Below are 24,722 nucleotides of genomic sequence, written 5' to 3'. Positions count from 1 at the left end.
TGATTCCTTGTTTGATGGGTTTGGAAGCAATCAAATGAGCATATTTGTTGATGCAATTTTGAGATGAATGCTCATGTTTTCTACAACAAGCAGTGTAATGATGCTGACAGGCTATTTGCAATGTAAAGAGAGAGGAGCACACTGAGAGTTTCCAGGAACCAAACCCTGCCCCAGAGTGTTCAGTTTGTGTCCCTCTGTATCCCTGGGTCCCTTTGGCACTGGTCCCTGAAAAGTCACCCTGGGTTAGTCACTGTAAATCCCACCCCTTCCAGCCTTTCCTGGGAGCCCTTGGAGCCTGGGGCTGCTGTGGAAGCCCAAACCTTCCAGGTCCTGGGGGAAGGAGCTCTTGAGGAAGCTGGGTTTGGTTGGAGTGGGGCAGTGGGCAATGGGGTATTTAAGGCCTAAGGTTTACAGACCAAGGGTCATGTGCAACCTTGTGCTACAGCTAGGAACTTTTTAAAGGAGGAAGAAATAATTAGTGATATATTAACCAAATGGAACAAAATTTGAGTATGTGACTTTCAGTTAAAACTGATGTGGGCGGCTCCAAATGCTTCAGCTTTTAATGGGTAAAGGATTTCTTTATGAAAAATGTGCCCTTATCTGCAGCAGCTGCTCTGGGCCAGATTCCGATCTGTGCTTCTGTGGCTCAGAATTCAATGTGAGTCTACATTTTAAAATGAGCTTTAAGAAATTGAATATTACTTCTTGGGGACTACTTCTGTCATTAATAGCAGGTTTTGCCATAGGGACACTTCACCCTTCTCCTTTCCTGGGTTCAAGTCTTTTTTCTCTAAACCCTGGCTAATGGAAAGGATTACAATTGCTAAACAAAATTACAAGAGATCTTCAGGCATTTTCTGAGAAGGCTTGTGAGTGATAAAAGGGAAAAAAAACCCCAAAATAACTTTATTGTAACCTGTGTCTGGATGTGCAGTCTGCAGGCTCTAACATGTGGTGTGGCAGTGACTTTCTTGGTAAAGGCATTTGAGAGCTCTGAGTGTTTATTTGCAGCTTTTTCCTGACCACATCCTTTGCTGGAGATGGTCAGGACTGACCCTGCAGCAGCCCAGCCCTCCTGGGTGAGCCCTCCTGCTCACCAGTTCTCACCAACTTTATAAAGCATTTCTCAGGTGGTTTTCTTTTTGCTGCGCATTTTTTAAGTTTCCTGCTCATCTAATGACAGATTTGAGCAGACTTCCTGAAATTCTACAAACCAAAGCAGCAGACCCTCTCTGCTCTGGAGCCAGGCTGGCAGAGCTGGGGGTGATCACCTGGAGAGGAGAAGGCTCCAGAGAAAGCTCAGACCCCCTTCCAGGGCCTGAAGAGGCTTCAGGAGAGCTGGAGAGGGACTGGGGACAAGGATGGAGGGACAGGACACAGGGAATGGCTTCCCAGTGCCAGAGGGCAGGGCTGGATGGGATATGGGGAAGGAATTGTTCCGTGGGAGGGTGGGCAGGTCCTGGCACAGGGTGCCCAGAGCAGCTGTGGCTGCCCCTGGATCCCTGGCAGTGCCCAAGGCCAGGCTGGACAGGGCTTGGAACAGCCTGGGACAGTGGGAGGTGTCCCTGCCATGGCAGGGGTGGCGCTGGATGAGCTTTAAGGTCCCTTCCAACCCAAACCACTCCAGGTTTCTGTGGCTTTTTTGACCACTTGAAAAATTGCCGTTGAAATGAAATGTTCTTTTAGTCCTGAACTCATGGAAAAGAAAGAAATGGAGGGGAGAAGTCTTTACAGAGCCACTTGAGAAAGAATCTGCAAAAGATGGCAGGAGTATGGTAGGATGTGTGCTGCCTGCTCTGTGTGTGAGAGCAGAAGAGACTGAATGAATGGAAAATCTTACTGGTTTGAATTTGGGCATTTGGGACACTTGTTAAACTGTGTTAAGTGGGCTTCAGCTGGGATTTTTGTAGCACAGAAGAAAGAAATAAAATGTGAAAATATGGCTCAGTTTTCAGGTATGAGCAGTCTCTTTTGGGTGGACACAGACACATTGTTAGTTTTGACTTCTTTGGTGCCTTTGAAAATCAGTCTTCTTCCTGGCTTGTCCAAGGAAGTCTCCCAAATCAAACAAACTCTGGCAGAGTCCCTCAGCAGTTGTGTGACTGTGAGTTGGAGCTGTGCTTCAGCAGCACCTTGTAAAAGCTGCCCTACAGCAGAGCAGTGCTACTGGAGCTCAGAGCAGCACTCTGAACCCCCCTGCAGCCCTGCAGATACATTGGAAAGTTGTGACCTTGGAGGTTTCTTGTCCTTGAGGACTTGGGCTGATGTTGAATCTACAAGAAAATGACGTTGGTTGGATTTTTGCTTCTGCATTTCATGGAAGATATGCAGAAGCAAAAATCTGTGCCCTTTCAGGCTGATGCACTTGGATGGCAGCATAAGCTCCTGTCACTGCTTGTCAGCAGGAGTTTGGGATTTAAATGCTGTAAATGTCCAGAAATCTCAGCAATGACTTTTTGCACAAAGGGAAATGGAAAATTCCCTCCATGAGGATGGAGCTGCAGGTCTGTTTTCCTTTGCTTAGGTGGGAGCTGGGAGCTGCTGCCTCAGGATAACACCAGGGACCATCTGTATCCTACAGCATAGGGAGGGAGGTGGGGATTCCACCTCTTTATTTAAAATTCACAAGGGTTTCTACTTCAGGAGAGAAAAGTCCAGTTTCTGATTATTTTTTTTTTTATCCGTCAGAACCTCTTAGAGACTTCGCCTGTTTTGAAGGGAACCTACAAGGAGAATGGAGTGCCAGGACATGGGGGATGGCTTCCCAGTGCCAGAGGGCAGGGCTGGATGGGATATGGGGAAGGAATTGTTCCGTGGGAGGGTGGGCAGGCCCTGGCACAGGGTGCCCAGAGCAGGTGTGGCTGCCCCTGGATCCTGGAAGTGTTCAAGGCCAGGCTGGATGGGGTTTGGAGCAGCCTGGGACAGTGGGAGGTGTCCCTGCCATGGCAGGGGTGGAACAGGGTGAGCTTTAGGGTCCCTCCCAATCCATTCCATAGTTCTGTGACTTTAGGGCCACTTTTTGAGAGCACCTGCCCCAATTTTCCCTTCTGGCCCAGGCAGCTGATGTTTCAGTCATGGCCAGATGCTGCATTGCCCTGTTCCCTTCTCACTCATGCTGCTCTCAGCTCTTTGTGCTTCACTGGGCAGTGCTGGGGTGGGTGTGTAGCCTGTGATTATGTAGACTCTGGCAGCTGTTTTTAATAAGATTTTCTGTCTGTTGGGCTGTTTGCTGGTTCATAGCTCGCTCACTCTGAGTTCTCAGGTCTCCTCTCTGCTGCAGGTGCCCCAGGCTGTCTCTGCTGGTGACAGACAGCAGTGAGGGCTGGGGTGCTGTGAAATTGATGGGGTGTTCATCCCTGGGCTCAGCAAATTGCAGCTCTGCCTCTGCCTGTCTCAGCTGAATTGTGACAGCCACAGCTGTGTTCCTGCAGGAGGACAGTCCCCAGAGAGCACCCTCTGCTCCTGTGCTTGTGTTCAGGGGTGTCTGTGGAGTAGACCCCCTATCCCTGCTTCCCCATGTGTTTCAGCCTTCCAGGAAGGTTGCTTTGTAAGGAAAGGAGTGCCATCCCTGTGGGCAGCCTGGTGTCCCACCAGCTCCCCAGATCTCCACGTGGTTCCTGTCAGTAGTGCCCCTGCCAGAGGAGGCTGAGCGAGGGGAGGAGCTGCCAGCATTGCTGCCTGTCCTGCTGCCCTGGGGCTTTGCTTCCAGAGGTCTGCTCTGTGAACTTTAACTCTCGTTCATGTAATTCATGAACTTTAATAGTTCATCCCCCAGCTCCTGGGGAAGTGTTGCTAATCCTTCTTGCTGCCAGGCAGCTTTTTATGACAGCCTGGCCAGTGTTCCCTCAGTGCTGTTCTGTTAGTGCTGGCTCCAGCCCTGGTATGTTCTGTTTGCTTAATGCTTGTGCTTTTCCTTCGGGAAAAGATCCTGTAGATTGTAGATGGATGAGGCTGTAAATCATGGCAAGGCCAGGGCTTCCCTTTGTCTGACCACTGAGAGGTTAAGCAGGAAAGAAGCTGAGTCATAATTGGGTGTAAATTTTTTTCTGATAGTAAAAGCTTTTGGGTGGGGGGAGCTTTTTACCCCCTGACATTGCACAGTAAGTAGAGCCACGAGGCTAAAAGTGCTAAATTCAGTTAATTTAGAGAATTATAGAATGGTTTGGGTTTGAAGGGACCTTAAAACTTGTGTTGTTCCATGGGCAGGGACACCTTCCACTATCCCAGGCTGCTCCAAGCCCTGTCCAGCCTGGCCTTGGGCACTTCCAGGGATCCAGGGGCAGCCCCAGCTGCTCTGGGCACTCTGTGCCAAGGCCTGTGCACCCTTGCAGGAAAGAATTTCTCCTTAATATCAAGCCCTAATATCCTCTCTGTCAGATTGAACATGTTATTCCTTGTCCTGTCCCTCCAGTTCCTGGTGCAGGGTCCCTCTCTGGCTTTCCTGTGTCCCCTCCAGACCCTGGCAGGTGCTGTGAGGTCTCCACACGACCTCCTCTTCTCCAGGCTGAACAGCCCCAGTTCCCTCAGCCTTTTTGTGGACTTTCAGTGTTTTTTTTAATTTTTCTCCCCCTGCACAATCAGTTTGAAGAGTGTTTCATGGATAAAGTGGGAAATACAGGGACCTGTCAGGCACCTGGGCATCCTGGAGAATCACAGAATGACTGGGTTGGAAGAGACCTTCAAGATCATCAAGTCCAACCCAGCCCCAACACCTCAACTAAACCTCAGTGCCACATCCAGGCTTTTTTTGGAGCACACCCAGGGATGGTGACTCCAGACTTCACCAGGCAGCCATTCCAGAACTTTATTGCTCTTTCTGTGAGAAACTTCTTCCTAATATCCAACCTGTATTTCCCTTGGTGTAGCTTGAGGCTGTGTGCTCTGGTTGTGTCAGTGCTGCCTGGAGAAAGAGCCCAGCCCCAGCTGAGCACAGGCATCTTTCAGGAGCTGCAGAGAGTGATGGGGGCACCCCTGAGTCTTCTTTTCTCCAGGCTGAGCACCCCCAGCTCCCTCAGTTGTTCCTCACAGGGTTTGTGTTCCCAGCCCCTCTCCAACCTTGCTGCCTCCTCTGGATGCACTCAAGCATCCCAAGGCCCTTCCCAAACTGAGGGGCCAGAACTGGAGAGGGCACTTTAGAGAAGAGAACAAGTGGCAGGAGGACATCCTGTGGTCACTTTTGGGTGTGGCTGGGGCTGAGTTTGGAAGGCTGATTTGGAGGAAGCCCTTTGAAACACTGGCATTTGTCCTGAGGCAGGAATGCTGAGGCCCTCACTTTTGTCAGGGGCTCTTGCTCCATGGAAGTTGTGTTTTCCTTGCCTTTGGACTGTGCTGCCTCTACCTGTTGTTCTGCCTGTGTGAGAGGGAAAAGGAAGGGATTCCTTTTCCCTTCAGCTGCAGAGCAGGGGATCATAGCTGAGGTTCAGCTGCCTTTATTCAGAACCAAACCCCTCCAGCCTGCAGTGGAGCTGTGCTGAGCCTTCCAAGGAATCAAGGTGTATCCAGAGGTTTTCCTCATCTCTGGAGCTGCACCTCCAGTTTTTGGCAGTGAAGTATTTCAAGGGCCTAAAAAGCAGGCTCTTGTCACTGCTTGCTTGATTTGTTATGGAAAGACAATGATTTGCCTTGGATTTACTGCAGGGCTTTCTACTAAATCACCACAACTGGAGAAGTTTCCTCTGTGCAAAGTTAACTTTTTTTCCCCTCCTCTCCAACCCTCAGTAACAGATCTGAGAGGCTTATTAAGCAAAGAAGTGAAAATCCCTGTGCAGTGAATTCCATTTCCCACCAGGAGTACGTGCAGCCAATCCCCTACCAAAGTGAGCAGGTCGGGTATTGCAGGGCAGGGAAAAACAAAGCACAGTTTTGTTTACAGGCTCTCACATCAGGGTGTGGGCAGGGAGAATTGGTATCCTCCCTGTGAGGGGAAAATGATAATTGAACTGTATTTCTGCCTTGCCAGGAAGGGATTGGATGTTGTTCTATTGAGGTGCTTTTCTCAGGTACTGCAGTGGCAGGGAGGTAGAAATGCAAATGTTTTCCATGCAGAAGGACTTTGTGTTTGTATGCTTTTTTAGATGGGGTCTCTCATTTGTAATTAATTCAATGACTGCATTTTTAATATTAGGATGTGCTCCATAGTGGAGGTTTAGTTCTTCACCTGGTCTGAGGTGGTAAAGCATAGGCTAGGAGGTGTCCGTATTTAAATCCTGCTCAGGACTTCAAGGGGCTCTCAAATCACAGCATCAGGGAGTGGTTTGGGTGGGAAGGGACCCTAAAGTTCCTTGAGTTCCACTCCCCTGTCATGGGCAGGGCTTCCTTCCTCTAGCCCAGGTCTCAGTCTGTGCTAAGGTAGGGCCTTGCCTATGGCCTGGGTTAAGTGATGACTTGTGTCAGGACAAGCTCTTTATTTAACATCTGGAAGATGAAGTTTGTTATCTATTATCTCCTTCCTTCCTTATGCATGAAGCTTTCCCAGCAATATTAATATTTTACTGTTGAAGAGTCTTGCTGATAAATTAAGATCAAGGCTCAAGAAATGAGCTTTAAAACCCATTAAATGGCAATTAATTATTAGATGTAGGCTTCCAGGGGAGTTTTGATGTGTTACAGAAACCAATGAAGTCCTGCCTAAAGGCTCAGAAAACTGAATGGAAGGAAGTAGGAGGCGGATACAGCTTTCTCCTTCAGAAAGATCCATGTTGTGGTACCGGATGTTGAAAAATATATTTCTGAACAACATCTCTGAGGCTGTGGGCAGTTTTATCCAAAATGAGTAGGGAAGGTAATAATCTCTGTCCCTGAATGTTTTACTCTCATATTTCCTTCTCAAGTGTTTATTATGAGCTCTGTTTTGTCCTTGAACTTCTGTGTATGTGTGTTTTAATATTCAAATGTATTTTTCTTTGGAGGCACCTTTTATTTTCTGAGCTGTTGCTCAGGTACAGAAGCAGTCTGTTCATGTGCAGGAGCAGCCAGACTCCTCTCCCTGTTTATGAAGAGCAGTTTGGCGAGTCAGGAGCACTGTTTCCTTAGCGATGCTGACAGTTGGTGAGGAGACTCAAACTGAAAGCATTTCCATTAACTTTTCCATGGCTTTGACACAAAAGAGTCTTGGATGTGAAATAGCCTCAGTGTTGTCAAGACAAAATGTCCTCTGCTGGTTTTTGTTGTTTATCCATAACTCCTTCAATAAAAGCCATAAAGGACTGACAGATTACAAGTTGCATGAAATATCCCAGTAATTATTTCTGCTTTGATGCTTCTTTGTGCAGGCGTGAAACAATAAATACCCATAAAGTCTCAGCAGTGACACTCACAGCAGGGGAGTCACCACTTGTTATGTGCCAGGGTTTGCTTCTCCTGCCTATGACTTTATCCCAGTATGTGGAGCTCCTGCCCAGGGCTTAGCTGTGTGTGGAAGCAGCTGGAAGCCAGACTTCCATGGGCTGCTGCTGGAGGGGCTGTGGGCAGGGGGAGCAGCCTTTTCCTGCAGGTCATTGCTGTTGCTGAATTTTGGTGGTGCAGGTGGCTGCTGCCCCAGGGCTCTTCTGTTCTTTGAAGTGCTGGGCGTGCTCCCTGAGCTCTCCCAGGCACTGGCATGCAGGCACACACTGGTTTGGTTATTGTGAGGTTGTTGTGCACTCCTGAAACTTTGGGGCTTAAAACCTGGAGTCACTCTTGAATGAGATTTCACAGCATGGTTGTTAAAATGTCTTTGGGAATTTTATTGCTGTGTCAGTGGGACGAATCTGGTGTGCTGGGGGTGTTCCTTTTCCAGTTTACCATCTTAATTTACTGCTGGGAAGAGGGATGAGATGCCGGATTAGAGGGAAGCAGGAATTGCTGTGTGGCGCTCGGCTCAGTTCAGTCCAGCAGGTGTGTGGCTGTGCCCCAGTGTTTGAGGTGAGGCAGGGCTCTAACTGGCTGCAATTCCCTGTAATTCTTCCAACAGAGAGAGCAGGAGCTGCAGGAGGGAGCTGCTGGAGCTGAGAGGAGAGAGATGATCACCCCAGCCCTGAGGAAAGCACTCACTAAACAAGGTGAGGCTCTGCCAGAGCAGCTGGGGCACAGCTCAGAGCATGGAGCTGCCTTTGAGCAGAGCAGTGGGAGAGGGGCTATGGGGGGTCAGGGGCTGCCCTGGGCCCTCATGTCAGGCCTGACCCACAGACAGGACAGGACACATGGATTGGCTGGGACTGGAAGGGCCTCTGGAGATCACCCAGTCCAACAGCACCAAGGCAGGGTCCCTCAGAGCAGGTGGCACAGGAATGTGTCCCGGGGGTTTGGGGTGTGGCCATAGAGGGACACTCCAGCCTGCCCTGGGCAGCTGCTCCAGAGCTCTGCCACTCTGTGGGAAGAGGTTCTTCCTCATGTGGAAATGGAGTTGGTTGTTGTTTAGATCATGGCTGTTGCTCCTCATCCTGTCACTGGCACCACTGAACAGAGCCGGGCACAATCCTCTGATACCCTCTGGGGATATTTTATGGATTGATGTGATTCCTCTCAGCCTTCCTTTCTCCAGACTGAGCAGGCCCAGCTCCCCCAGTCTCTCCTGACCAGGGAGATGCTCCAGACCCCACATCATCCTTGTGGCCTCCACTGGACCCTCTCCAGTAGCTCCTGGTCTTTCTTGAGCTGTGGAGCCCAGAACTGGGCACAGCACTGCAGAGGTGCCTCACCTGGGCTGAGCAGAGGGGCAGGATCACTCCCTGGTTTTGCTGGGAATGCTCTTCCTCATGCCCCCAGGACACTCTGCTGGCTCCTGGGCAGCTCCTCCTGCAGTGCCTGGAGCTCCCAGGGTTTGATGTACCTGCTGGGGCAGCTTGAGAGATGTGCCCATGGTCCCAGACTCTGCAGCTCCCACAGTGTAGGTTTGTCAGGGAATATTTAAAGATCAACTTTGCATCTGTTTTGCAACTCAGTCCCTTGCTTTTATCTCAGTTTCAAACTCTGATTTGTTGCTGAAACACTGTTTCCAGAAAAGGAAGTAGTTCAAACTAATTTTAACCATCCACTAGATGTTGAAAAAGATCAGCAGCTCCCCAATGAGAGCAGTTGGAGTGGATATCATGTCTTTTTTTAAAACAAAGGACCGTCATGAGAAGAGCCAGACTGAGCCCTGCAGTTCACGAGCCTCAGCTGGGAGTGGCAGAGGCAGGAGGAGACTGATGGGAGCTTCCTTTTGCTGTTCACATGGAGACTAAAGGGAATTTAGTCTGACTTCTTTTCTCTCTTGAGGTGGAGTGTGCTTGCCTTGCTGCTAAATCAGCGTTATCATGGCACTGTTAAGGTTGCAAAAGGCCTTTAAGAGCATCAAGTTCAACCACCAACACCACATCACCCCCATGTTCAGCACTAAGTCATGGCCTCAAGAGCCACATCCTTACATTTATTCAGAACTTGTAGGGATGGGACTGGCCTGGACTGCTCTCCTGAAGCTCTCCTGAGAATGCTCCTGTGTCACTGAGGGCTGAGCTCTGGGTCTGGCGGGTCCTGGGGCAGTCCAGCTGTGCAGCCCAGCCCTGCTGCTCTCAGGGCTCAGCTGCTCTTTGCCCTGAGCTTTGCAGTGCCTGCCCAGCCCATGGCTGTCAGCTTTGGCCACTGGGTTGGCATCAGCCTTGGCACAACTGAGAAGCACAGAGCCATTCTTCAACTGTGTGGTGTGAGGAATGACCCAAGGGCTCAGGGTGGAGTGGCAGGGACTTTGCCTTCTCCTCATGGCCCCCAAGGAGCTGCTGCTGGCTGGGGCCCGTGCAGGCCTTGGACCAGTCCATCTTTTCAGCCTCACTCCTGAAGGGTGTGGTGTGGTAACAGTTACTTTGGTTTTGTTTGTCATGTATTTGACTGCATTTTAATTATATTTTACTTGGTTTTGTGTTTAAGGTGGCAGCCTTCTGTTTTTATTTATTCATTTATTCAGTTACTACTAAAGAAAGCAGGAGATTGGGGCAGTGCTCTGTGCTGGCCCTGTGATCTGTGTAGTGGTTGGAGCATTTCCTCTTGGCTCAGTCTCACTTTCCCTGCTCGTTTGGGTTTGGGTGTGAATGGAACTGTGCTTTTGTACAAAGTGGCCATTTGGAAAATAAAGTGGTGCTGGAGGGAAGCTCACCTTACTACCATAATTCTTTTGACACAAAGAAGGCTCCCCAGAGAGCTCTGATTTTGTTGTGACGCTCCAGGGATAGGAATTCATTATCCAGATAAGTGGGTCTGCATTTTCCCTTCCTGCAGTGCCCATGGTAGTGCCAGTATTGGAGCCACTGGTAGGATCTGCTTACATAAATCTGCACTTTGAAAGACTGAACTGTTGTGTCCTCACAGTCCAGCTCTCCCTCCTCTGCTGCTCACCAGATTCTTCAGTGGTCACTCAGTATGAAAAAGGGAAGCTGCATTGTGTTTTTCTTATGTCATATAACATTTTTTCCTGTAAATAATGCACCAGGAAGGCTTTTGTGGCTACAAAAATAAAACAATTCCCTTCTCCCCTCAGCATCATTCCCCCTAAAATAACAAGTGCAGTGTAGTCAAAAGATTATCTCGTTTATTTTGCACCAACTGGTTTCTTTGGGTGTAGGCTGAGTGTCTTTTCAAGAGTATCCCTGAGGGTATAATTAACCCAAGAGAAGGACAATGAGTATTGGTGGGTCAGGGAGAGCTGTTCTTTGATACTGCAGTTGCATAACAGAGATTTTCCTTGGAGCAGCATCTCCTCAGACCATGGTAGTGCTCACTGTGGATTCACCTTCAAAGCAATTTACCTTCCTCGAGGTAAAGGGAACAGTGCTTAAGCAAAGGTTTTTATTTTAGCCCTGGCATTGAATATTGGCTAAATTTAGCCTCCCCATTGGGTTGCAGAGATATGAGCCCTTGGAGCTGCCTGTTTGCAGGATACTTTAATAACAGCAAGAGCTGCTTTTGAAAGTCCCAACCAGAGGCAATGTAATTCCAGTTCCCTTTCCATCAGTACCCAGCTCCTCCTGAAACAGCAGCACAGCTCTGAGGCTTTGGTGAGGGCCCGTGCACTGGGGGAGAGGCTGGCAGTGGTTGTTGGTTGGGTTTGCAGTGCTCCTGGTAGTGCTTCAGCCATTCTGTGTGTCCAGGTAGCCAGAAAGAAATGAAATAAACTGAAAATGGAAACAAGCTTTCCATGTTCATGTTTCCTGTGGTGCTTGGTGAATACAGCCCAATTTCACATTTGCTTTTTGGGGTTGCTTGTAAATTTTTGACTCGATCCCTTTTGGGCTGAAAGTTGCTTTTGCTTGGCCTGGGTGCCAGGAAGATTTGGTATATTTGGTGAGCCTTTGCAGTGTTCCTGATTTCTCAGGAAGTACATTTAAATCCTTGGTAAGCTTTAAGGGAGTCTCAAGTTGCTGTTTCAATAGGAAAGATGAAAGAAGAAAAACACAGTGGGGTTTTCTTTTCCTGTAAAACAAAAAACCAAAACACCCTTCTGTGTGTCAGGGGAGGGTCAGGTTGGATATCAGGGAAAGGTTCTTCCCCCAGAGGATGCTGGACACTGCCCAGGCTCCCCAAGGAATGGGCACAGCACTGAGGCTGCCAGAGCTCCAGGTATGCTCAGGGTGGGATTGTTGGGGTGTCTGTGCAGGGCCAGGGCTGGACTGGATGATCCCTGTGGTCCCTTTCACTCAGGCTGTTCATGACTCAGGGGCTGCCCATGACTTTGTGCTCGGCTGGGGTTGGTGCCATCATTAGTCACAGCTGCTCCTGGATTTGCCAAATGTTTTATTGACGCTGATGGTCTGAGTGAAGCCAGCCACGTCCCGCTGGATGCTGGCAGCTGGGGGAGGGATTGTTCACTGCCTGCCTGAGCTATTTGGAGCTCAGACATGATGTGTCTCAGTGCCAGCCACCTCCATCAGCTCTGTCATGTCACAGGGGTTGTTAAGCAGCCCCAGGTTGGCTCTGACGCACTTCCCTCAATGGGGCAGGAGTGGAACAGGAGCAGTGAGCTCAAAGCCCTGAGACCTGAGTGTTGGCTGAGGAGGCTCCAGTGGGGAATGGCTCCCACTGCCAGAGGGCAGGGATGGATGGGATATTGGGAATTAGGAATTTCTCCCTGGGAGGGTGGGCAGGCCCTGGCACAGGGTGCCCAGAGCAGCTGGGGCTGCCCCTGAATACCTGGCAGTGCCCAAGGCCAGGCTGGACAGGGCTGGGAGCAGCCTGGGATAGTGAAATTGTCCCTGCCCATGGCAGTGGTGCCACTGGGTGGGCTTTAGGTCCCTTCAGGTCAGACCATTCCATGATTCCAGGATTTCTGAAGCTGTTCACACAGTGTTTCAGCATGCTCTTTGCTCTCTCCTGCTGTAACAAGGACCCAACAAATCCCTGCCCTCCTGCCTGGCAGCACACTGGGGATGGGTTAATGATGCCAAAGGCTGGCCCTGCTGACATTGGATAAATTATTCTGTCCCACAAGGACAGTTTTCCTGCAGTTGAGTTGGTTCTGTCCTTGCTGGTTAAGGAAGGCTACAATTTAGCCCCAGGCTGCCCAGGACACCTCTGTTTTACTTGTCTCCAAAGACAAGTGGTGCATTAAGAGACAGCTCTTATCTGAAATAGTCTGGGCTTCAGCAGCCGCTTAAACTGTCATGCTCTGACTTTGTGCTGCAGCTAAAGCTGTGCTTTGGCCTGTGGCTTTTAGTGGGGAAGGGCAGGAGGCTGACTTCAGAAAAATACTGAAGGCTGGGCTTTTCAAGTGCTCACCAACCTGGAGTTGAGGTTTTTAAAAGCTTTGGTGGTTTTTGCTGGACCTTCTTGGGCAAAGGTTCCCAGTTCCTGCAGCTCTTGTGCCCAACTCTGCCTGGCTCTCTGTGCTGAGCCTTTGGAATGGTCAGTGTGTGAAAATGGGATCACAAGCCATGGCACAGACCTGGTGCTGCTGGCTGGGTGCTTTGCAGGCTCTGTGCTCCAGGGTTTGGGATCTGGCAGGCTTTGGGAGAAACTGTTTAACTCCAGGTGGCACTAGCAGCCCACAGCTGACTGTGGGATTGGTGGCACTGGTGCAGTCCCCAGAATGTGCCACAGAAATCAAATACTGGCTGTGGGCAGATTAAAAATTACTTTGCTTGCTAAGAAATTACTTATGGTGAGCAAAATAAATACAGTGACCAAATCCAGGCACAGAGATCAATTCTTGAAAAAATGTCAGTAAATAAGGGGCAAACACACAGGTGAAAGGAAGGAGTCCAAGCAGCAGAAGATACTTAAGCCCCACTATGTGAGAGCTGCCAGGAGCTGGGGGAGAGCTGACTGCAATTCTGATGTGCTGGCACAGCTGTAGCACCTGAGCAGTAGCAGAGGGGATGGATAAATCCCATTTAGGGGGCTGATTCTTCTCTCATGTGTTACCAGAGCTGGTAGAATAACCCCATGTATAACAAAGAGAAAAATAAAAATAAACACAGATTTTGAAGTGCATCTTTTTTTTGGTTTGTTTTAGGTTTTGGCAAGGCTTTGGAGAGTATTGGGCTTTGAAATTAAGTCTAAGCTGGAACAAAGTACAGGATATGTTCAGGCAAGGATAAAATTTGCTGTGCTTTCTTTGTAAGGTGACACTCACCCCACACAAGGGGACAGTTCAGACAAATGGAAATGTGGAGAAGGGAATGTGCCCTGAATGACTGAAAAGTTTCTCAGGAAAACAGAACAGAAAAGAGATGCAGCTCATAGCAGTCAGCAGTTACCTTTTGGGTGTGTTCTGGGTGCTTCAGGAGGAGACTTGTGCAGGTGGAACCTCCCATTCCAGACTTCAGCCAAAGCTGACCCTGAGGTGCGGCTCTTAAAAATGCCAAGTGCTCACAGATTTCCTGTGTTTTTCTGTGAATAAAGAATTGCAGAGTCCAAGACTGGTTTTGGTTGGAAAGGACCTTAAAGCTCATCTCAACCCACCCCCTGCCATGGCAGGGACACCTTCCACTGTCCCAGAGTGCCCCAAGCCCCAACGTCCAGCCTGGCCTTGGCACTGCCAGGGATCCAGGGGCAGCCCCAGCTGCTCTGGGCACCCGTGCCAGGGCCTGCCCACCCTGCCAGGGAACAATTCCTAATTCCCAATATCCCATCCATCCCTGCCCTCTGGCAGTGAGAGCCATTCCCATGAGGATGGCTGAATCACCAGTTGGACTGGTTGATCTTTGAGGTCCCTTCCAGCCCAAACTGGCCACGATCCCTTTTTGGGAATGCTCTTCCTTGGTGGTGCTTTTGGACAAAGGGGCCAGATACAGAAGGCTCTGCTGCATTTTCTCTGGTGTTGGTACAGGTGAGGGTATCAGTGCTCTCTGAGACTCTGCTAAAGGCATCATTGGTTTTATATTCCTGTGCTTCAGAGGGAAAGGTGCTCTTGGATTAAAAGAGACATCTGAGTTGAAGGGAAACACCAGGTTTTGAGAATCCTGGAGGCCTTTTTTGATCAGCTGTGGAGGCTGGAATTTGTGGTAACTCCTGGCATTCCCACCCCTGCACTTTGCCAGTCTCATTTCCCTGGCTCTAGGTTGGCTCTGGGTTGTCTGTGCAGAAGCTGAATCCCTTTCACTGCCCCCAGGAGGCTTTTACTGTGTCTTAAAATTGTCCAAGATGTTTGTGTTGTGTGCAGCGCCAGGGATCTGAGGCCAAACCTCCCATCCCTTTGGGAGGGACAGGGTTTGTGCTAAAGAGGGACAGTCCTGCAGTCCCTGCTTCTGTCCCACCCCTGCTTTTAGCTCATGGGAGCAATCCTTCTCAATTCATAAGCCTTTTGTATTTTTAAGAGCCTTTTTTCAAACAAAGAGCATCTTAAATAGGTCTTGGTGGACCTGGTAAGAATTTCTTCAAGGCTGAGCAGTTCTAGGAATGAACCTAGAGGTGTCCCTTGTCATGCTTGGGCAATCTGAAAAATTCTACTTCCCAGCATCCCCTTCTTCCTAGATTTGTATAAAATACTGATATAATCTGAACAGGTGCCTCACCAGGGGCATTTCTTGTTGTTGTTATTATTATTATTGCTGTTATTATTAATTGTCAAGTATTCTTTGTCTGGGTGGTGACTCAAACACAGCAGTTGTGTTTCAGTGTGGCAAATGGTCCTTACAGGTGGTGGGGATGGATCCTGCTGTCACTGACCTTCAGCTCTGGCCCTGTTAAACTGCAGTCCTTCAGAACTGCAGGAAATTTGGAACTTTTTCCCTGTAAAACCTCTGCTAGTATGAGACTGCCTTGAGCTGCAGCTCTAGCAGATACTCCCTGCCTCAAAGCAGTGGTTTTATTGCAAGAGTGCTGGCTAGCCCCATGCAGAGGTGGCAGCTGGACTTTGCTGCTCTCAGGGCAGCCCTGGGACAGCCAGCAGAGGTTGGAGACACAGTGGGGCCCTAGAGTGGCTTTCCCAGCTCCCAGAGCCTGCACTCCTGGGGAAGGATGGCTCAGTCTTTTCCTTGTGCTTTTTGGAGCTTTTTAAACCATGGATCTCCTTTCTTTCTTTCAGTACTGAATCTTTTGCTTCGGGATTTTGAGTCAAAGCAAACTTTTGGTGATGCAGAGATCTGGACTGGGAGGTGTCAACCAGGCAGGCTTGTGCCCTGTACTGGCACTGCTGGGGCACCTCCAGTGCGGGGGGCAGCCCTGGGCCCCTCAGGACAGTGCAGATCCTGAGGGTCTGGAGCCCCAGGAGGGGCTGAGGGAGCTGGGAAGGGGCTCAGCCTGGAGCAAAGGAGGCTCAGGGGGGCCCTTGTGGCTCTGCACAACTCCTGCCAGGAGGGGACAGCCAGGGGGGTCGGGCTGTGCTCCAGGGAACAGGGACAGGAGGAGAGGGAACGCCTCAGGCTGGGCAAGGGGAGGCTCAGCGGGGATCAGCGGAATTTCCCCATGGAAAGGGGGCTCAGGCACTGGCAGGGGCTGCCCAGGGAGGTTTAGAGTGCCCATCCCTGGGGGTAGCGCTCAGAACTCTGGGCTGGGGACAAGGTGGGTATGGGGCACAGCTTGGACTGGATGGCTTTGGAGGTTTTTTCTGACCTCAGGGATTCAGTGTCTGTGGGCTTTGTTCTGGACATTTTGCCACCTGGGGATGGTCTGCAGTCCCTGACTCAGTGCAGCTCTCAGGGTAGTTCAGAGAGTGCAGCAGGTGTGACACAGCTCCTGGTAGGGACACTTGTGCTTGTAGAAATTCAGCTGACCTGCTCTGCTCTCAAAAATAACAGAATTGCTCAGTTATGGGCATAATCCATCCATGTCCAGGAGCTTGGAAAGACTGGATGTGTGTCTGGCACTGGTAAACTGGCAAACCACATCAAGAGCACCTGGATACTGGAATGTGCCCCAGGAATACAGACAGCAGTGTCCTGGCTCAGTGCTGAGAGCTCAGCTGGCTCTCTTGCTGAGTTCTTTGAGTTTCAGAGAAAAGACTTTTAAACTTTTATTTCCAGGATGGAGTGGGAATGCTGCAGTGTGGTTCCAAAGAGCTGAGCACAGTCCTGCCCCAGCCTCTAGAGCAATCAGGAGCTGTGACTTTGGCCATCTCGCCAGTTTCACGTTCCTCTTTGCTCCAATAAACTCCAGTTGGCCTGTCAGGGTGAGCAATCACTAGATGTTCCTCAGCCTGGTGTTACTGCCTGATAACACTCATTTCACCCCAAAGGTTGTTTAAAAGCTTAATTCACTTCTATAAAAGTGACACTTAATTTCAGTGAAGTTTGGCAAGCTTCTAGATCATCTAAAATTTATCATCTAGAGCAGGATCAACTCATACCCAGCCTTCAGATGAGATGTTCTTGTCCTTTAGTTGGGAGGTGAGCTGATTACTGTGAGCCTGCTAATAACTGAAGGGATCCTTTGCATATTAGACTGTGGAAATAATAAATAGATTGGTTTGTTCAGCTGTAGTGTCTGATGGTACACAGGGGTGGGGAACAGCACATCCATCAAACATTGGATTGTTTGGAAGGTGCTGTATCCAAATATGCACTTAGAGTTATTGGTCACGAGTCACAGCCCTCAGAGCAAGGGGGGGATGTCACAGGGAGTCCTGGCACCCACAGCTCCAGATTTGGGGCCATCAGCAGGATTGGATTCAAGCACTGATGGCCTTGGCAGAGCCACAGGGACGTTGTGGCAAAGCTGATGGAAGAGTGGAGCTGGCCTGAGCTTCCAGAAGGCTCAGCAGGAGCTGCAATGTGGGAACAGGGCTGGAGACCCTCAGGCTGGCTTTGATCACAGTTTTTCACATGTTTAATTTGAAGCTTTGCAGTAAGGATGTGCTGTCACCATGTGCTGGCACTGCTGAGGTCACACCCCAGTCCTAGGGTCAGATTTGGGCCCTCACTACAGAGAGGACATTGAAGGGCTGGAGCATGTCCAGGGAAGGGCCTAGAGCCCCAGGAGGGGCTGAGGGAGCTGGGAAGGGGCTCAGCCTGGAGCAAAGGAGGCTCAGGGGGGCCCTTGTGGCTCTGCACAACTCCTGCCAGGAGGGGACAGCCAGGGGGGTCGGGCTGTGCTCCAGGGAACAGGGACAGGAGGAGAGGGAACAGCCTCAGGCTGGCCCAGGGGAGCCTCAGGGGGGATTTAGGGGAAATTCTTTCACTGAAGGGATGCTCAGTTCGTGGCACAGCTGCCCAGGGCAGTGGTGCAGTCCCCACCCCTGGAGGAGTTTAACAGCCCTGTACATGTGGCACTTGGGGACAAGGCTCAGTGCTGGGGGAATGGTTGGGCTCGATGATCTTAGGGGGGTTTCCCAGCCAGAACAGTTCTGTGGTTCTGAGACACTCCCAGTTTCTTGCTTAACCTTTTGTCCTTTCTTTTGGCCCAGACTTCTCTGCTGCCTCCTTCCCAGCAGTGCAGCCAGTGCTGAAGAAAGGCTTTGCAGTCTTGTAGAGTCTTTGCTCACTAGCAGCAGGGGTGGAACAAGTGTCCAGCTTTGGTCTCTGGTATTTTCTCTTATTCCCAAGTGTCAGAAGCTTGGCATGGCCAGCACCTAGTGCTCGGTGACCACACCTTCTCCCAGTTCCCCCCAGGGTGCAGGACCCCAGTTCTGTGGCTTTAGGGTTCTGCACATCTTTACTGCTCCCTCCTGTCACCACAGCTGGGACTGCTGGCAGTGACAGAGATGAGTAACCCCTCTCTCATCCCCAAAGCTGGCATTTGTAAGACTGTTTTGATGTTGAACATGTACAATTTTCTTGGCCTTTAAAGGAAGCTGTGGGTGCTCCACATGGTGGAAGTTGATTTAAGGAACCTAAGAGAAAATGCTGGAGCTCTGGAACTTGGCACCTTGTTCAGTTCAGCTGCTTCCTCTCTTCCCTTAAACAGCTTAGTAGCAGATCTGGGTGGGCATGTCCTATTTCCAATGTAATTTTTCTGCAAAACCCATTTGAAAGCAGCCATATTGCTGTTACTGACAAGTGATCTGTGAGAGAATAATCTTAAATGACTGGTGGTGCTGGATTTGGAGAAATGAGAAAAATAAGGCTTGGACTGTGCTGGGTGACAGCAGCAGAGTGTGCCTTGGACAGCTGTGTTAGAGGGAGGAGGAATGCAGCACCTTTTCAGCTCTCATCCACAAATCCTATGAGGACACACATTTTAGCAGGGCAGAGAGGTATCAGCTGAGATTAGACCTTGCTGGACAAGCTGTTTGCAGAGAAAAGCTGCAGAAGGAGACAGGACAGAGCCAGGGCAGAGAGGTGTTGGGCCCAGCCACGTGCAGCTGTGTGTGTGGCTGTGCCCCTGGAACCAACATCCTCTGAGTGTGACCCAGTCTGAGGTGAAGGTGTCCCAGGACTGCATGTGGCTTTCCGGACTGGCTTAGAAGGGCTGTCACAGAATCCCAGAATGGTTTGGGCTGGAAGGGACCTTAAGGGGACAGGGCAGGGACACCTTCCACTGTCCCAGGTTGCTCCAAGCCCTGTCCAGAGATCCAGGGGCAGCCACAGCTGCTCTGGGCACCCTGTGCCAGGGTCTGCCCACCCTCACAGGGAACAATGCCTGCCCAATATCCCATCCATCCCTGCCCTCTAGCAGTGGGAAGCCATTCCTTGTGTCCTGTCTCTCCATCCCTTGTCCCCAGTCCCTCTCCAGCCTTCTTGCAGCAGAGGTCACTCTGCCTGTATATTCCAGTGTGAGGAGATGGATCAAACACCACCAGGTGGAGTGGGCAGAGGAGCCTGGGCAGGTCCCTACTGGGTTTGAGTGGCAGGAGCAGAATATTGTTTTGTTCCCTGTAAGTCCTGTCTGTGTGCACACAGTTTAATTTCTGCCTGCTGCAGCTGGTGTGGCATCTGCTGCTCCTGCCGTTCCTGGCTGGCTCTGTGTCCTTGCAGGTGTTAGGGACTTTGGGATGCAGTTGCTCTCACCTTGCTTTGGGACCTTGCTGTGCCAGAGAAGCTCAGGGACAGATGAGCAGGGCAGGGCACTCGTGCTGCTGCTGTGGAGGAGCTGAAGGCCAGTTTGCTGAGCTGAAGGCTTTGTCCCTGTTAAGGTTGTGCTGGTTGGCAGGAAGAAGACTTGATAGCTAAAACGTGATATTTTTCCTTGCCTTGAAAGTGTTAATAAGGGCAGCTGGGAGGTTCTGAGTTTGGGGACAGCCGGGCCAGTGACAGGTGAATGCTACTGTGAGGGACAAAACGAGGTGTCTCAAATCCCTCTTATTTTTGTGCTGATTTTGAAGGGACTTTCAATCCTTCAGACATATTGGCCTCTAAGCACTTTTCTAAAAGAGGAATATAACCCCACTCAAGCAGTTTGGTTAATAATAGCACTTAGTGCTTAACGAACGCTGTGCAATTAATCCTCCTGGACCCATTGGAGTAGAATTGTGTTGATCTTGGCTGGGGACTGAGGAGCTGATCTGAGCTCAGCTTTCCTTTGGGTGTGGAGGAGCAGCTCCCTCTCTGTGGAGCTGCGAAGGCTCCGATGGGTTCAGGCTGAGCTCTGCTTGTGTTCTCCTCCTGTGCCCTCCCAGCTGCACTGGGAATCAGCTCCTGTCCTGCAGGCTGGGACAGGGATCCTGGATGCTGGGTAGGGGGCTATTCTGGGGTCATGGCCTGGGGCCAGGGAGATGCTCCTGGTTCTCTGTCCTGCTCCTTGGGTCTGTGAGCTGTCTCTGGTTAGCCAGGCTCTGCCATCCTGTCCATGCAGGAGTCCCCTGGGCACCCTGATGCAAACCAGCCTCAGCAATGTCAATCCATGTCCCACTAAAAGAAACCATTTCCAGTTGGCTGAGGTCCCTGGGGTGGCACTGCCATTGCTGGTGGTGTCACCTTGGGGCCACTGGAGAAGAGCAGCATTGAGTCCACAGTGTCAATCACTCTGGGTACCACTTGGTATGTTTTGTGTGTCAATTCTTGTAGGCTAAACTCAATTGTTTGATGATTTGTGCTTTGTTTTCAGGTTATAAACTCATTGGGAGCCACTCTGGGGTGAAGCTCTGCCGATGGACAAAGGTATGTTTTGTTTCCTTTTCTCATTTCATAAATAAAAACAAAGCTAGAGACTTGCTCAGGTATTCCAATTTCCTGATGAAATGACATTTTAAAATGTCCTATTATTTGCACAAACCCAAATTCCACCTTTCAAACTATAACCTTGCATTTCCAGCTATTAAAATTCCTCTGCAAAGAATGAGAATAGAGTTGTGGCACAGAGCTGGGAACATCCTTTACTGGTTTTTCCTGTTGTTCTGCTGTTTGCTAAAACATCTTCTGCCCCTGAAATCCACATGAGGGAAGAGTGGGAAGGTTGTATTCCTGGTGAGGCTGTGGAACAGGGATAGCATAGCCCCTGCACACCTGAGCAGGCACATGAGGCTGTTTGAACCCCCTGGACTGGGGCTGGGTTTTGACAGCCAGGGCTCCCCTGGCTCTCAGCATTTATCAGATCAGATTTCCATGGGGAGGTGTTAATGATTTCACTGTTGCTATTGATTTCCCTGCTCTGTGGGATGTGTGTGGATGTGGCTGTGTACAACACCCGTGGGTATGAGTGTACCTGTGTGACACAGCCTCCTCCCAGCCCTGTACTTGGCTCCTGGAGGAGCTGGAACTCAGTAGCTTTTCAAGCAGTTTCCAGACTTAAAAACATTCCCAGCAGAGCCCTGGAGAATAAACTGCAGGGCCTTCAGGGTGAGTGTGGTTTCTGGTGTCCTTGGCAGGTCCCTCTGGAGCTCACAAGTCTCTAGTGTTGTATATTTGGGGAGCAGTGTTGATCAGAGAATCGTTAAGGATGGAAAAGCCCTCTGAGATCATCGAGTCCAACCATTCCCCCACCACTGCCAAGGCCACCACTGCCCCATGTCCCCAAGTGCCACACGCACAGGGCTGTTAAACTCCTCCAGGGATGGGGACTGCACCACTGCCCTGGGCAGCTGTGTCAGGGCTGGACAACAAATTCAGGAAGAAATTTCCCCTAAATCCCCCCTGCCCCTCCCCTGGGCCAGCCTGAGGCCGTTCCCTCTCCTCCTGTCCCTGTTCCCTGGAGCACAGCCCAACCCCCCTGGCTGTCCTCTCCTGGCAGGAGTTGTGCAGAGCCACAAGGGCCCCCCTGAGCCTCCTTTGCTCCAGGCTGAGCCCCTTCCCAGCTCCCTTAGCCCCTCCTGGGGCTCCAGACCTTTCACCCACCATGTTGCAACATCCTGCACCCTTGAGCATCCCTGAATGGGAACCTCTGGAATCAGCACCTCGATAAGATGCCAGCACATCTGTAATTCCTGTGCTGGGGCAGTGATCAGTCCTGGCTGTCTGAGCTCTTCTTTGCTGCATGATTAACTTTGTTAATTTTTGAAAGAGCCCTTAGGATTCCATCCCAGAGTGGCTGCAGAGTTTTCATTGCAGTGCCTGGTGTCAATGAACTGTTTCATCAAGAGCCTTGTTCTCCTGAGCAGCATAGAGGGCCCACCCTGGGCTGTCAGAAGTGTGTGGGATGCACTGATCCCACTGCTGCTCTGGTGCTCACTCTTACACCCATTTCCCTCTTCTGTCATTCTTAGTGGCGGACATGATCACGAAAAGTTTAAAGAATAACTTCCATGTTGTGACTGAGAAGGCCAGAGAAGCTATTTTTATGAAAGACCCAGACTTTAATGCAGCACTGTAAAGCCATTTCACAAAATAAATAGCAGCTCTGTGTGCTTAGATGGGCCCACACTATTTTTAGCTTAAGCAGGAATTGAATGTAAAGTCTTCTAATACATTGTGCTGAGATTGGTTCCAGGCAGTGGCTTTGCCTCAAGTTCACACCAGTGTGTGAGGGCCTTCAGGAGCCTTTGTGGGATTTGTATCAGAGGAAAGCAGGAGCAGAGCTGGCAGGATCAGAATTAAGTGGAGTTTCATAGAGGTATCTCAGATGGAAAAGTTTGGTTTCTGTCAAATTCCAGAATAAACAGAAACCCTGTGTGTTTTAGGAAGAGTCTGTTTGCCTTAGGAGAAGCCAAATATAACTTGCTCTCCTGAATTGTGAATCTTCTGAAGCCTCTCTCATTTGAAGAATGGGTAGAATCAACAGCATTTTCCATGTCATTTAATCTTCCACCTGTACAGCCAGTTAGGGATTAGCTGTAGATTTTTCCCTGCTGCTCCTTTCTGTTGGGTCACCAGGATTCTCCAGGAAGACGAAGGCAGATTGAAAGCTGCTGTGTTACATTTCAGATTTTCTTGAGAGGAGTAAAGTTTCTTTCTCATTTATTATTATTTAACTGAGCTAATGAAAGACAGCCTTTTCTTCAAGCAGCCTGCATGATAAATAGGAGTTGAATCCTGTTGGGAAAGCTGCTGTGGCTGTGCTGGGAAGGGAAGTGCAGCATCCTGCTGGAGGCATTGCTGGCTGTGAATGAGGGCTTATAAGGTCAGGGCATTTATTTAATTTAGTGCTGCAAGAAATACTCTGCCAGATAAATGAAAAGAATGGAGTGTTCAGTAGGACAGCCTTGAAATGGATCCTTGTTGCTCCTGAGTGAGCTTTTCCAGGAGCACTTTCTGCAGCTCAAGAGGCTTCACCTGCTCTTCATGGGCTGAGGCTGAAAGCTGCAGGAGAGCACATTGTTGTGCTGGGATCTGCCAGAGAAGGGACTGAGGAGCTTAAAGTTCTTTCTCTCCTCTAATACAGGGATGAATTCGACCTCCTAAATGCAGTCTGGCTGCAAGGGTGCATGTAGAGTCACATTTTTTAGGGAGCTGGGAATTTCTTGGGGCAGGTGGCACTGGTGTCCCTCAGCCCTGCTCAGGGCATTGCTGGACTTGGAACTCAAGTCACATGTGGCTGAAAGGGAGCAGATCTATGGCTGCCCTCAGTTTGGCTCCCGGTGGGGAATTTTCACTTTCCTGGTGTGTGTTTATGTGTGTGGGGGGGTGGATGTGTGCCCCCAGTTTGGCCCGCTCTGGGTTTGTAACACTCCCTGTGTGTTTCCCTGCCTCAGTCCATGCTGCGGGGCCGTGGGGGCTGCTACAAGCACACCTTCTATGGCATCGAGAGCCACCGCTGCATGGAGGCCACCCCCAGCCTGGCCTGTGCCAACAAGTGTGTCTTCTGCTGGAGGTAAGGCACCCCTGGGTTCTGGCCAGGGTGGGGGCTCTGTGGGACACAGCCAGCTGTGCTCTGGTGGGGTGTGGGCTGGGTGTGCTGTGTGACCCCCCCCCCCCCCCCCCCCCCCCCGAGGTGCTGAGCAATGGCAGTGTCTTTGGAAGTTGGGCCATTTTCCATATTTGAAGTACCTTCACCCCCACCAATTTCATTGCTCTAAACAAGTGAAAAGTGATCATTCAGTTACTGTTGCCTTCCTAAAAAAGCAGCTGATAAATCCCAGAAACACTGGGGTAGGAAGAGCCATCCAGGATCACCCAGTCCAAGCTGTGCCTGATCCCCACCTTGTCCCCAGCCCAGAGCTCAGAGTGCCATGTGCAGGCCTTCCTTGGGCACTTCCAGGGATGGGCACTCCAAACCTCCCTGGGCAGCCCCTGCCAGTGCCTGAGCACCCTTTCCATGGGGAAATTCCTCCTGATGTCCACCCTGAGCCTCCCTGGCCCAACCTGAGGCTGTTCTCTCTCCTCCTGTCCCTCCTGTCAGGGAGTTGTGCAGAGCCCTGAGAAGGTCCCTCCTGAGCCTTCTTTTCTCCAGGCAGGACAACCTGTCTTCAACTCAATGACTTCCCATTGGTCAGGAAAGTCTCCCTTTTCCTCAGAGAACTCACTTTGTGGTGAATTCCTGAAGGAAAGGAGCTGTGCTGGATTTGAGCTTCTCAAGCACTACTCACTCTCTCCTCTCTGGGCTTCCAAGAGAGGTGTGTGCCAGGCTGGGGGAGTGCAGGGTGGGATTGGGAAGAGAAGCTGAGGTTCAGCAGAAATGCCAGCAGTGACGTGAGAGCGCCTGGAGTGGGAGGACAGCGAGGTTGTGCTTTGAGCTCTTTTGTTTTCCACCCTGCTAAATCATCCCATGGGAACTGTACTTCCTCTGGGACTGCCAATAACACCCATTCCATCCCCAGCATCCCAGTGAGTATTCCCTGAGCAGCCTGAGCCAGTGGAAGGTGTCCCTGCCATGGCACAGGGTGGAATGACATGGGCCTGAAGGTCCCTTCCCACCCAAACCATTCTGGGATTCTGTGATAATATTTCCATGCAAACCCAGCCAAATTCTTCTGAGTGCCCCTTTCTGTCTTTCATAGTCCTCAGGTTTTAATAATTCAGATATTTCATGGGGGCATTTGAAGGACTTGGGGACAGCTTGAAGGCTGTCTCCCATGTTAAGTGTGA

At 50.4% G+C, this 24,722-nt stretch overlaps 1 protein-coding gene across 6 annotated transcripts in view; it reads left to right on the top strand.

The window, feature by feature from the left end:
* Positions 1–24,722, top strand: part of LOC103820232 (S-adenosyl-L-methionine-dependent tRNA 4-demethylwyosine synthase TYW1) — a 93,253-nt gene that overhangs the window by 10,199 nt on the left and 58,332 nt on the right. For 5 of the 6 annotated variants that reach the window (XR_007779080.1, XM_009094878.4, XM_018919280.3 and 2 more), the window contains 3 exons: positions 7,955–8,042; positions 20,371–20,423; positions 23,390–23,508. Coding sequence is in view for 5 of the 6 variants with exons in the window: in XM_009094878.4 (XP_009093126.1) it covers positions 7,955–8,042; positions 20,371–20,423; positions 23,390–23,508 (260 nt within the window). In the remaining variant the exon portion in view is untranslated. The remainder of the gene's footprint in view (positions 1–7,954; positions 8,043–20,370; positions 20,424–23,389; positions 23,509–24,722) is intronic. The other variant, XM_050981705.1, reaches the window with a different exon arrangement.

The sequence above is a fragment of the Serinus canaria genome, chromosome 19 (genome assembly GCF_022539315.1).
Source record: "Serinus canaria isolate serCan28SL12 chromosome 19, serCan2020, whole genome shotgun sequence".
Taxonomy (NCBI): Eukaryota; Metazoa; Chordata; class Aves; order Passeriformes; family Fringillidae; genus Serinus; species Serinus canaria.
This window is presented reverse-complemented; position numbering and strand designations above follow the sequence as displayed.